Source organism: Hirundo rustica, chromosome 12, assembly GCF_015227805.2.
Source record: "Hirundo rustica isolate bHirRus1 chromosome 12, bHirRus1.pri.v3, whole genome shotgun sequence".
Lineage (NCBI taxonomy): Eukaryota > Metazoa > Chordata > Aves > Passeriformes > Hirundinidae > Hirundo > Hirundo rustica.
In genome coordinates, this window is record NC_053461.1 from 15,299,376 (window position 1) to 15,312,415 (window position 13,040).

The 13,040-nt window shown below is 43.1% G+C and overlaps 1 protein-coding gene across 1 annotated transcript; it reads left to right on the top strand.

Annotated features, from left to right (window-relative positions):
* The first annotated feature begins 624 nt into the window (after nt 1-624).
* Nucleotides 625-9,970, top strand: KBTBD8 (kelch repeat and BTB domain containing 8). The gene is made up of 4 exons (XM_040076620.2): nt 625-750; nt 2,056-2,266; nt 2,885-3,999; nt 6,264-9,970. Exons 1-4 carry the CDS (start codon nt 735-737, stop codon nt 6,725-6,727), a joined length of 1,806 nt encoding a protein of 601 aa, XP_039932554.1. The 5' UTR covers nt 625-734; the 3' UTR covers nt 6,728-9,970.
* Nucleotides 9,971-13,040: the final 3,070 nt, after the last annotated feature.

Sequence of the window (13,040 nt, forward strand, 5' to 3'; positions counted from 1 at the left end):
AAAATTAAGACTATTCCTGGTGTAACAAGCTTTCTGACCCAGTAGCTGGTTATTGGTTTCTATTAAAGGTCAATTCAACCTTGCAGAGCTGCGGGGTCTCACATCCCGACGCCTCCCTGCCCCTCACCACATCCTTGCAGCACCAGGACGCTGGCAGGCATTTCTGCGCCCCTTTCTGCCGGTTTTCAGCAGTGATGGCGGTGGCAGCCCTGCTGGGCAGCCATCTCCGGGTGACACCTCTGCTCCCCTGCGCGAGGGTTCGCCCCAGGAGCCACAGCTCAGCGTGGACAGGACACCTGCAGGGATTGGGGGCGGACGGGGCAATTTACTCCTCTGGAAAGGCCATTTCTGCCGGGAGTCCCTGGTGAGGAGGGAACAGATTCCAAAACACCGGGACAAGGCACTGACGCTGCCCACATGGCCCTGCCCGGGGGCCCAAAATGGCGGCTCGCCAGGAGGCGCCGCCGCCTCGTTGCTACGCGACCAGCAGGGCCCGCCTCCCCCCCGGAACTACAACTCCCACGCATCCCGCTAAGGGGGGACTACAACTTCCGGCAAGCCCCGCGCGCCGGAGGCTGCCAGCCGGCACTACATATCCCGGCAGGCGGTGGGGGCAGTGGCCAATCGGTGTTGTTTTTGCTGCGGGGCGCGTGGCCGGCGGTGAGCGGGGGAAGCGGCGCGGTGACATTTCCTGCCGGGCCGCCCCCGGAGCCGCTGCCCGAGCGGGGCCCAGGATGGCAGCGCTGGGAGGTCGGTGCGGGCCGACGGGGGAGCGCCCGGTGCGAGAGGGAGGGTCCTGGTGAAGGGTATCGGGGCCTGAGTGTTGAGGGGTGTCTGGTGGGGAGTGGCGATGAGGGGGTTCGGGCCTGTGCTGAGGGGAGCACCGTGTGAGGGGGCTCGGGGTGCCCGGGCTGGGGGGCGTCCCTGGGAGGAGCAGCGGAGCTCGGGGGTGGGAGGTGATGGCGTGAGGGAAGGGGGCGCCTGAGCGGGGGCTGTGTGGGAGAGAGGGTGTGCGAGTCAGTGTGCTGTGTTAGGGTGGAAAGGAGGCTGTCCCATGAGGAGCCCCCCTCCTGTGTGAGGGGGGCGCAGCCGGGAGAGGCGAGTGGGGTTGATGAAAGGCTTCTATGAAAATGGGTGTGCTCTCTGTCCTCTTGGCTCCTTTGTGTTGCCCAAATTTCATTGGAAGGACTCTGTTGTAGTCAGCAGCTTTACCTGATTTGCAGCTCTTGCCACCTAATGTTTTTCTTTTGAGCTCTCCTTTGTTGTTGTTGCGTAAAAATGTTCGTGCTATTACGAAACAGGTTTTTGTGCTTGAGCTATTGCTCAATTTTCACTTTGGGATTTACTTCTTTAGGCTTATCACATGTTATTTAGCAGCATATGCTCTACTAAATATGTTTCCACGGTGATATATGAGCTCCTTCACACCTGAGAAATTTCAAATTATAATTCGGCTTTATTTGTAGAGAAAACCTGTGTCTATATGTACAAATTTGTGAGTTTAAGTTTGTGTCCCAGCATACTTATTGTAGGGCTGTTTCTTCATGAGCCTCTGCTCCAGCCATTAGTTGTGTAAGGCAAGAGCCAGTTCCTGTTTCAATGTGAAGTTAAATATTTGCATATAGACCTGTGTAATGCCAGAGTAGGTTGGGGAATTATTTTATTCCTCTGTGTCCCTGTTCGTTTTAAAGGTCAATACGTGTTGTGTTTCTTGACTTGATTTCAGCTTCCCCAGTTGTATGAAGTGTTTGTATTGTTTTCCTTAATGGATGTAAACTTTATAGTTTATAGGGGTATAAACTTTATAGTTGAATGGTAACTGACATGTGCATTGTGAAAAGGCAAAAAAAAAAATATTGAGGTAGCTTTATATATCTACTCACCCTTGACAATGTTTGGCTTGCTGTCGATGGATGGTGATGCTGAGGAAGTATGGAATATCAATTTGTGCTAATTCTTGGTCATGTGTGGGTTTTTGGCACGTGTATGAATTTTTTGGAGGCTTTTTTGTTGTTGTTGGCTGCTTTCTGTTAAAGTTTCAAATTTGCTTTGTAGAACCAAGTCAGTTTTCACAAACACTGAACGGAATTCCTCCCTCAAACCCAGTCATCAGTGGAATGGACCCCTTCCATGCTTGTAGTATTCTTCAACAGCTGAAGACCATGTATGATGAAGGACAGCTGACAGATATTGTGGTGGAAGTGGATCATGGGAAGACATTCTCCTGTCATAGGAATGTTCTTGCTGCAATCAGTCCTTATTTCAGGTACAACCGTTCATTGTTCTAGTGCTGATCAAAGCAGATAGAATGCTAGCGTAGGTATGAGTTTTAAAATTTTACTTTAATGAAAATGAGTTCTGTGTATTTGTGGGTAATACAGTGCACCTAGCAAGTGAAGATTATTGTTCTCCTCAGATCAATGAATTATCAGTGTCTGTTTCTCAAAGGAAAGTTTCATTGGAGAGAATGTCACACAATTGTAAACCAAGCAAAACCGCCTCCAGTACCAAGGGTGCTAGAGCATCTTGAAACTACTTGTTTTCTTTTCAAGTTACATATTTTAGCATGCTAGAGTATGCATATGAAATAATTTGTTGAAAACTGAATGCGAAAACTTGGATATGTCAAGAGCTTTGCTTGCAAACTTGGTGAATCTTAACATGGGGTTAGTGAGAAAATTAAGCAAGAAGTTCCACTTTTGTTTCAGTAAATGTAGAAATGATCTTAAATTTAGGTACCCCAAGAGGAAAGTTTAACACCTGTGATAAATGTGTTTCTGCTGATGGAGGGGCCAACACGTTGTACAGCTGTGCAATGTATTTAATTCCATGCCTGTAGTTACAGGTGATTACAGACAAAGCGCTGGCTGGTTTTGTTTTGCAGATCGATGTTCACGAGCGGCCTTACCGAGAGTACCCAGAAGGAAGTTCGGATCGTTGGTGTGGAAGCAGAGTCGATGCATTTAGTGTTGAACTATGCATATACCTCCAGAGTAGTGCTGACAGAGGCCAACGTTCAAGCTTTGTTCACTGCAGCCAGTATCTTCCAGATCCCTTCCATACAAGACCAGTGTGCTAAATACATGATCAGTCATTTGGACCCGCAGAACTCCATTGGGGTGTTCATCTTTGCTGATCACTACGGTCATCAGGAACTCAAAGACAGGTCACAAGACTACATTCGCAAGAAGTTTCTGAGTGTCACCAAAGAGCAAGAGTTTCTTCAGTTGAGAAAAGACCAACTGATAAGTATCCTCAACAGCGATGATTTAAATGTAGATAAAGAAGAGCACGTTTATGAGAGCATTATAAGGTGGTTTGAGCACGAACAAAATAAGAGAGAAGTGCACCTTCCAGAAATATTTGCCAAATGCATCCGTATGCCTCTGTTGGATGAGACCTTTTTAGAGAAAATCCCTCCCGTGTTTGCACAGGCGATGGCCAAAAGCTGTGTACAAAAGGGACAACCCAGTGCCAATGGCTACACGCAGCGGCTTGGAATGACCGCTTCCGAAATGATCATATGCTTTGATGCTGCCCACAAACACTCAGGAAAGAAGCAAACAGTGCCTTGTTTAGATTCGGTCACAGGGAGAGTGTTTAAACTATGCAAGCCACCAAATGACTTGAGGGAGGTGGGAATTCTGGTGTCTCCTGATAACGATATTTACATTGCGGGTGGTTACCGGCCGAGCAGCAGCGAGGTCTCCATCGACCACCGGGCGGAGAGCGATTTCTGGATGTACGATCACTCTGGCAATAGGTGGATTCCCAAGGCTCCTTTGCTGCGGGCCAGGATAGGCTGCAAGTTGGTTCACTGCTGTGGGAAGCTGTATGCCATCGGGGGGAGAGTTTATGAAGGAGATGGGCGGAACTCCCTCAAGTCTGTGGAGTGCTACGACAGCCGGGAGAACTGCTGGACGGCTGTGTGTCCCATGCCGGTAGCAATGGAGTTCCACAGCGCTGTGGAGTATAAGGATAACATCTATGTTTTACAGGGTAAGGTGGTTTGACTGCCTCTCTGATGTTTTATTGGAAGTGGGGATTGTTCATTCTGGCTGTGTTTTCTTAAGCGATTTGGAAAAACCCTTTGGGCATCGGGGAGGGGGTGTGTGGGGGGACTAGGAAGAGGAAGGTTGCTGCTTGGATTCTCACGCGCTGAGAATGTGTCACTGAGCTGTAGTACTGAGTTATTGCTCACATGGCAGTTTTGATGGTATTCTGAGTCAACAATACAGTATTAACTCTGAAAATTCTTTATTAAATCCTTACCTGGGTGAAATGCACCAACGTTGAAGGAAAGATACTGTCCTGTGAAAAAACTTTGCATTTTACTTGGCTGAAGCTGGGAAAATTCCTGGTGTCTTTCTTCTTGGTGACTTGTAAAAGTCAATTAAGGACTTCTGAGTCTTCATTTCCTGCCCTATGCTGCTTTCTGAAGTCATCTTAGAAACTAGAAAGAGATATAAAGCACCTCTCTAAGTTAACTCGGTTTTTTGGTCAGTAATTACAGTACTGCCTTTACATTCAGTGCACACTGAAAGTGTTGAGGCTGGTCTGAGGCTGTGGTAGGAGGCCACAGAGTGGAAAGAGGGAAGGAGGGGGAGGTATCCCAGTTTTTTTCTGCTGAGGGCCACCTCTGTAACCACCTGCACAAGTTGTGGTCTCGGATGCACACCAGCTCCTTCTTGGGTCACTTCCATACAAAGCTGGACCACAGGGAAGAAACAGGATGGAGAATACTGTAAGATCCTTATTATTTACCAGAAGTTGTTAACATTATTTCTTGACTTTGCATTCGTGATCTTCCATGTGACTTGCAGTTCTTTTCTTCTGTTGTTTCTGTGTCATGTTTGACTCTTGTTGGTTGTGGCTTTAAATAGTTGTTATGCCAAAACGTTTTCTAAATCTCTCTCTCTCGGGTCAGATGCCTGCTTTAGGTGGTTAGAAAGGAATGCTGAAGAGTACTGAACCTCAGTATTTGTTCTTTTAATGTTTCTTTGAACTGATAGAAGGTGGATGATACTATTATAACCTACAGAGTAAGAGTGCACCTTGTTCATAAATCTTAGCTGCACTGATGCTGTGCTTCAGTGCTTTTGAGGACTGACTGTTCATATAAATAAACTACTTCCTGTGCTAACCAGCAAATTCTGAAGAGTAGTGTCATGGGTGGCTAGAAAAAACCTTGACTGAGTTGTGCTGTAGTACAAAGAAGTTAGCTTTTAGTAATTTTTCTAGGGAAAACTCAGAAGTGGTCAATAAGAATTGATGAGAGTGTGAAAATGCCTATGGAGTGCAAGTGACAGTCACAGGAGATTGCACTGTGGAACAAAACTGAAAAATCAAAATCAGTATTATCTGTAAGACCTTATCTCTTAAACTCTGCTCCACCAATTTTACTGTCTGTATTCTTTGTTATACTTGAGGTGCTTGGTCACACAACAGCTTGGTTAAAATGCTTGAGATAGTCACGTGAAATCATGCATGATTTGAATTATGCTGGTGTTTGTCAGATTTTAGGCCTTTCTCCCACTGGACTTAAAAAAGTCGAGATGGTCTTTATCCATGAAATGTACAGAGCACAGGTTTTTGGTTGTCTGAACTTCCTTTATCTGCAGTCTGTAGCTGCTGCTCTGTGCACTGAGCACCAGAGGTGTTTTATAACCTAACCACAAACCTAACTGTGAATCAGTCACTTCACGCAGGTTTTCACCTGGCCTCTTTTTAAGCAAATCAGCCTAAATGTGTAACCCAGCCACCTGGTACCAGTAGCTTCAAAATCCCTGTCTAGTATAAGATGGAATTCAGGGTTTGAAAGCTACTAAACCCGAGCAAATAATTGTGAGACTCCCTGTCTGCAGATGACACATTGTGAGGATGTTAAAGAGTGAAACAAATGTACTTCAGACATTTCAAGACTGGAATCCTGAAAGGTTTTGTCCCAAATTAATAAGCATGGTTTAGAAGTAATAAAGGACACCTAGAAACTGTGTAAAATGTGCTTCTGATATGCTTCAAAGTCCCTTTGCTTCAGCTGAAACAGAAACTCAAAGTAGGTTTTAGTCATGCTGTTAATATTTTTGTAAAGCACTGAAAGGAAAGCAGTTGATGGTGCTGGGGTGTTTGTTCTGGGATCCAAGCTCTAGAAAATTTGGAGCGTTTCTATCTGTGGAAGAGTGTACCTGGGAGAGCGTTGCCTCAGATCTGTTGGCCTGGAAACAAAGCCTGAATTACGTTTTGTTTTTCCTCTCTGTTTTCAGGGGAGTTTTTCCTTTGCTACGATCCTCAGAAGGATTACTGGGGCTTTCTGACCCCGATGACTGTGCCTAGAATCCAAGGCTTGGCGACAGTGTACAACGACTCCATCTACTACATAGCTGGCACCTGTGGGGACCATCAGCGCATGTTCACCGTCGAGGCCTACGACATCGAGCAGAACAAGTGGACTCGAAAAAAAGACTTCCCGTGCGACCAGTCCATCAACCCGTACATAAAACTTGTTCTCCTCAAAAACAAACTCCATCTCTTTGTCAGAGCTACTCAAGTCACTGTTGAAGAGCACGTTTTCAGAACCAGCAGGAAGAATTCGCTCTACCAGTACGATGAGGTCACTGACCAATGGCAGAAAGTCTACGAGACTCCAGACAGGCTCTGGGATTTAGGCCGGCATTTTGAATGTGTTGTTGCTAAATTGTATCCGCAGTGTCTTCAGAAAGTTATTTAAATTCTTTTTTTTTTTTCCTTCTTTTTTTTTTTTTTTATTTCTCAGTAACAGGCCTTAGTGATTTCAGTGGTAATTTGATGCTAGAGAAAACATGTCTTAAAAGAAAACAAAGAAATTCTGTCAGTATTTATTGTAAGATGAAACAGTCAGTTTTTTTGTATATGGGGATGGGTGCTCTTTAAAGGTTGCAGTCCAGGGAGGGAATCGTTCATTAAGTTTCATATTTACTGATATTTTCCTGGGAAATGAGAAGGAGGTTACAAAGTGCAATTATCAGCATTTTTTTTCTGGTAAACACTTAATCATGTCATACTAAAGGTTTGATTTTTTTTTTTTTTTTTTTTTTTTTTTTTTGTGGTAAAAGCAAATTAAGTGGAAGAGCCAGGATAACTATGCACTACAGTGAAAGAAGATCTAGCATTAATAGTTAAGGATGTCCAAGATGTTTTGAAGTGACTTTTCTTCTTTTTCTCTTTTTTTTTTAATACGGGTAAAATTTGAGGCAATATCACTAAGTTTTGTTGCTTTTCTTTTCTTTCTTTTTTTTAATTTAGATTGAAAATACATAGAGAGGAATGGTAGATCTTGATTCATAATGATCTCTTCTTTTTGTACTGTTTTTGAAGTCTGCTAAGATGTTTGTGATGTTGTTTGTGCACTGCAATTTGGGAGAAAAACTCAAGTCAGATTTGGATTGTGGAGTACCTTTGCCCCGGATGGAGGCCTGTTCATATTGTTGTACCAGTTCCTGTCTGTGGATTTTTGTTGAGATTGAGCTTAATGATAGTGGGGAAAAAAACCCCAACACCTGTTTTTTGCCACATAGGTGTAGTGCTGTAAAAACTTTTTTTTTTTTTTAAAATCACTGATTAAAACCTTTTTTTTTCACCCCGTAAAGGGCTTTAACCCAAAAGTTGATGGTGCTAGTACATTTTTAATACTTGTTTGTCTGAACTGGGCCAGCCTCCTGCTACTGTTTTAGACAGCCTGTTGTTTTCCTTGGAGTGTGTGTCTGTCTTCAGGCCCTGTCCTGTCATCACATTGTCTTTTCTAACATAACATTTTTACTGCAGTGGTGTTCTTGCACAGAATGGTGACAGGATATGGCCTTAATAATACTGATACTCTTTTATTTTTTCTTTGTGTGGAGTGTTCATTCTGTCTCCACTACAGTACAGTGCTATCTGCAGAGTTGGTGTGTGCTCTGGTGATTTGGAAAAGTGTGGTTTAACTTTGCGAGTTGTTTTTCTTTTCTCTTTGCGGTCAAGCCCCCAACTATCTTCTATTTCCTTCTGATCTATAATGTGAAAGATTGCACTACTGAGCTGTCAGCATTATCCAGTGTATTAAAGCAAAACTGACAATAAGCGTCCATGGCTTAAATAATCTTAGGGGAAATACGGAATAAGGAATATATTGCAACACTTTTCTTCATGTATTTAACATTTAACTTATTTTTAAAAAGTAAATAAGTTCAAGGTTCAGCCTCTACTTCAACAGTGAAAATTGGATTTAAAAGGGAAAAGAGGACTCCTAAAACTTGCATCAGCTGTAATTTACCGGGTTTCTTACAGCTCTGCTTTTTGCAGAGCTTTCAGTTATCTTACCCTTTCCTGTTTTTTCCTGTTGACCTAAGTAAACCAGTTAACTTGACGTGGCACTGGCCATCATTGGCTGAAAGTGCTTACCATTATCTGGCTTAACAGCTGATATTTCAGTCAGCCAAATATTTAGCTCATTGTTTATCCCCCTGGCATGGCTGAGGATTTGGATAATGTTTGTTTACTATGTGGTCTTCCTGTTCCCAAATGGAATCTTCCTAATACATGAAAATACTCGCCTGGTTCTGTTTATTAATTCTTGCACAAAATGTTTGAGAGGCAAAAACAAAAAAACTGTGAAATGAAAAGCAAAATAAAAATGCCTCTTTGCATTACATACCTCATCTTCCAGAGATTCACCAAACTCTTCTTCCAATGGGAGCATCTGCATTTTTGTTTTTTTCCTGAATTTGGCAATTCTCGCTAAGACTGCATTTTCCACCGGTGTTGAGGTGTATTGTTTCTTTGTTTTGTTTTCTTCTGGGTAGTTTTATCTATCTGCATAGCCAAGAATAAGGGGTTTTCTGAAAAGTACAACTAATTAAATTTTTAACTAATGATCCTTAGTCCTTGGCTAGCTCTCTTTGCGCTGTTGTAGGCCTCTAGCTGCAAGCTTTCTGAAGCACCCTCCCTAACAGTGTTGCATTTGTGTGTGACCTTTTTTTTTTTTATTTTGCAAAGTGTTATGTAACTTTTTCTTTGTTTCTTTTTTTTTTTTAATTTTGAGCTTGGTTGAATATTTACAAGATTTCTTGCTGCTTTTTGACAATCTATATTTATTTAGTAGAACAAATTTCAATATTACTTGAAACTATGAAATAGAATTGAGTTAGCAGTTGACTGGTCGTGATGTATAGAAGTACAATATGCTGTGGTTAATTCTGCAGTAGGTTTGTTAATTTTGTTTATCTGCACTAAAATACGAAGATCTCCATTCTGTTTAACCATTCAAACTGAGGGTGTGATCCAAGTCTGTCATGTGTTTGAAAGCTAAACCCTGGAACTTGCTGTGGGAGTAGAATATACTAAATCTTTTGCATGAGGAGTTGTTGAGACAGTAATGTAGCTGTGACATTTTGCCAATTCTTAAATGCTTCTCAGTTATGCTGAAAGTCAGATTCCTGGTAAAGTTTTGCTTTAGAGTTGGGCTTAAGTAAACTTGCACAGCACACAAAAAAAAAAAAAAATTGCACCAAAGGTACTGATAATATTTGAACAGTAATCTGTACATTTTGCTCATTTGGAATTTTTTTTGCATTCGTTTGTTTCCCTTCATGAAATGAATTTCTAGTGTTATAAGACCTTAGGTGAGTATAAATCTCTTCCAAAATTATTAGTTACTTTAGAAGGAAACATTTTGTAATTTCCACTTGCTTCCATCAATGAAATTTAGACTAACTCAAAGCAGTTTTTGGTGCAGCAGACATGCAGCGTGTGTATGTTCTACAAGAGATCCAAGAGCTCCCTGTTTGTGAGGCTGTTGAGAAGTGGCATCCAACATTCAGTGCTCAGGTATGTTAGTAAGAAGTACTGTAGTCCTATGAGGGCAAATGTGTGGATTTTTAAACATTTTGCCATAATTGCACAATTTTGCATTTTTACTTAATGTCATGTTATGTTTCTTAAAATAAACCTATTGTTGAAATACAGTGGAGTTCAACTGTTTTTGTGACAAATCTGTGTGCATTTTAGTAAATTTCTGAAAATTAATCTGATGTATTTTTGATGTTTGTTTGGTTCTTCTATTTCTGCACTTGTGCCTCACTGTGTATTGTCATTTTTTTTTTAAAGGTGGTGGAAGGTCCTTTGTTCTTTTGTCTCATTCCTTGTGGCTGTTCAGGTGTAACTTCTTACTTGTTTACACACAGGCACCGTGGTCTTTCCCTTCCCTTTCTCCTTGCCTTTGTCTGCAGCTGGCTTCCCAGCAGGAGAGTCAAGTGGGGCTTTCCAGCCTGAGAACGCTGTTAGAAAACCCAACCCCCTTGACACTGAATTTCCCAGCAGAGCTGTCCTTGCTGCAGAGCTGAGAATTAGAGGCCCCTGGCTTTTACAGCAAAGCTCCACCATTATTTGTGGTTTCTGCTGCAGTGATGGTGCTTAGGAGAACTGCTTTTACCTGATACTGGTTGTTCAGAACCTTTGTTCTCCCCAGAGCAGTGGAGATGCCAAGTCATGGCAGCCTGGGAAAGCTCTGTGGAATTCTCTTGTTTGGGAGCGTGCTGAGGCTGTCAGGTTCTGCAGGCAGTGTCTGTGTGCACTCCAGGGCTCTGAGCTCACTGTGGCTGCAGAGGTGTGCTGGGGTGGCTCCTGTGATTGGGATGGTGGTGTGGAAGGCTGCGCTCTTTGGGGAAGACAGACCAGGAGGGCGCCATGCATCTGATGGCAACACTGGGAATGTGTCAAAGTCTGTCTTGGGGTGAATGATGAGTGAGCTGAGACTTAGGGCTCTGCTTCAGAGATCTTGGAACAATCCCATAGGAACAGGCTCTGCAGGGAGCAGGGGTCCAGGAGAGCTCGTTGATACTAAAGGATCACTTCCTTCAGGGTCTAAAATGATGCAGCCTGATGAACAAGAAATTGGGTAAAGGGGGCAAGACACATGTAAGGAAAAAGGAATTGAGTTCCTGCATAACCAGGAAATGCACAGGAGATGGAAGTGGGATCAGAACACGTGAGGGAGTGTTTCAACCATGCTCTTTGGTTCCCTAATTTCTCTTCTGCTGTCGTGGCAAAGAACAGATAACTGGATTGTCCCGTAGTGCCACAAGTTCCTGTGGAGCTCCTGTGGAATCCTTTCAGTGCTGCATTGTGTTACAGTGCCAATGCTAAAGAGGATGAGATCACTTTGCCAAGGTCAGGTTAACCTGCTCAGGTGCAAGGAGTCACCCTCCTTGCTGACTGAGGGAGCTGGAGAGCCACAGGTTTGCAAATGATTATACTCCTTTTGTGTCAATAAGAATTTTCCTTCTTTGGATACTGAGTAAATTCCAATGTGTTTTTTTTGAGGAGAGAAGTAGCTGAGCCCTTGAGAGATTCTTTCCGTCTGCAGGTTGGGGGTGGAATTACTTGCTGGGCTTATTTTCTTTTTGGAAATGAGTCGTGTTATTTTGGAAGTGTCTGCTGAAGGACGGGAACACACAAACCCTGCACAACCCCTAAAACTAAGTAGCATTACTTCAATGAATTTATCCTCTGTGTTTGTGCCCCAGAGCTGTGCAGTGTATGCGGCATGCAGGGGAGTATCTCACAGCTTGGCACTCATGTGCAGCCAAGAGGTGGGGAAATAATCATCCAGCTGTTGCTTTCTCCTTATCTCTTTGCACATGTTCCCCCCTCTGGGCCTCTCGAAGATGGAACAGTGAGACCAACAAAGCTGGAACCTCCCCCATTTCTTAATATCTCACTAAGGTCCCCATGCCTCACTGCTGATTTTTGTGTTTTACACAAATGCAAATACACACTGTAAGAGGCAGGTATTTATTAACTTTTACAAAGATTATGTGATCAAGTTGCTTAAAGAGTAGGAGCAGCAAAACCAACTGATTTCTAACACCTCTCCAAGAGGAATTTCTGAAGTACAAGATGTATTTTTCAGCTTTCCTGTTCAGAATCTGCTGGTGGGGTCTCTGCTTTTAACCAACCAGAAGGACACAAGTCCTGGACACACTCTACATCTTTGAAAGCTTTGACCCTCTACAAAATGCAATTTTTAAATCAGTCACCACCTGAGCAGTTGGGGGGCAGTGAGCAGACAGTGAGAGTGATCAAGCACATATACAACCCCCTGAATATTGTATTTACTCATGGAAAAAGTGCTAAAAATCCCCACTTGGAGAACATTTGGCTGTGTTTGACTGTTTTTGCAGGAGTAGGTGAATTCCTGCATGTCACCAGCTTCGAGTGAAGAAGGCCTTAGATCTGCCTGAAGAGGAACAAAAGGGAAATAGGTAAAGCATGATGTGCTGCTCTTTGTCACACCTAGGTGATGGGGAGACCTTCCCAGCATGGAAGGACCTGTGTGTGATTCATACAAGTGGGTCACAGCTTTCTCCTCTGCCCTCCCTCGTTCTGTGGCTGTGAGCCAGGGCACAGCCCGGTCCCAGAGCCACGCCAGGGTAAAAGGACTAGAGGTTGTGCCCAAATAACCTCAGGCTGCTGTCTTTTAACAGATCAGCTCCACAATTTACGTATGGTGTGTGCGTGTTTAGAGCTTTAAGTGTCACTGAGTGCTAGCAATGGTAACGTACCTGTAAAACATCCACCAAAATGGTATCAAATATATCTATTTTAAGGAATGACCTCTGTGTTCCCATGTCTCAGATCTGCATGTGACCTCTGTTTTGCAGCCCTCACTGTCACACAAAAGTAGCAATGTCCAATCCAAGTGTAAGAACTGTGAACTGAATGCCCACTTTGTGCCAGCTTTTGATTCTTTTATTTAATGATACATATCTAATTTTTGATTATCTATAAACTCAGTTCTAAATTTCATTAGATTATTTTGAAGTCAAGATGGTATGTGACTTATCAGTGGAAGAAAAGGATTTGCAGATAAATTCTGAATTACCTTAAACTCTTCCAGTTTGATTCAGTTCATATTCCTTCAGTAACAGATTTCTTCATAGATTCTGAAAAGTTCAGGGGCAGGAATAGCTGGTGAATATCAGATTAACCTTCTCCAACAGCCAATAAACTAAGTGCTGAAATTGTCT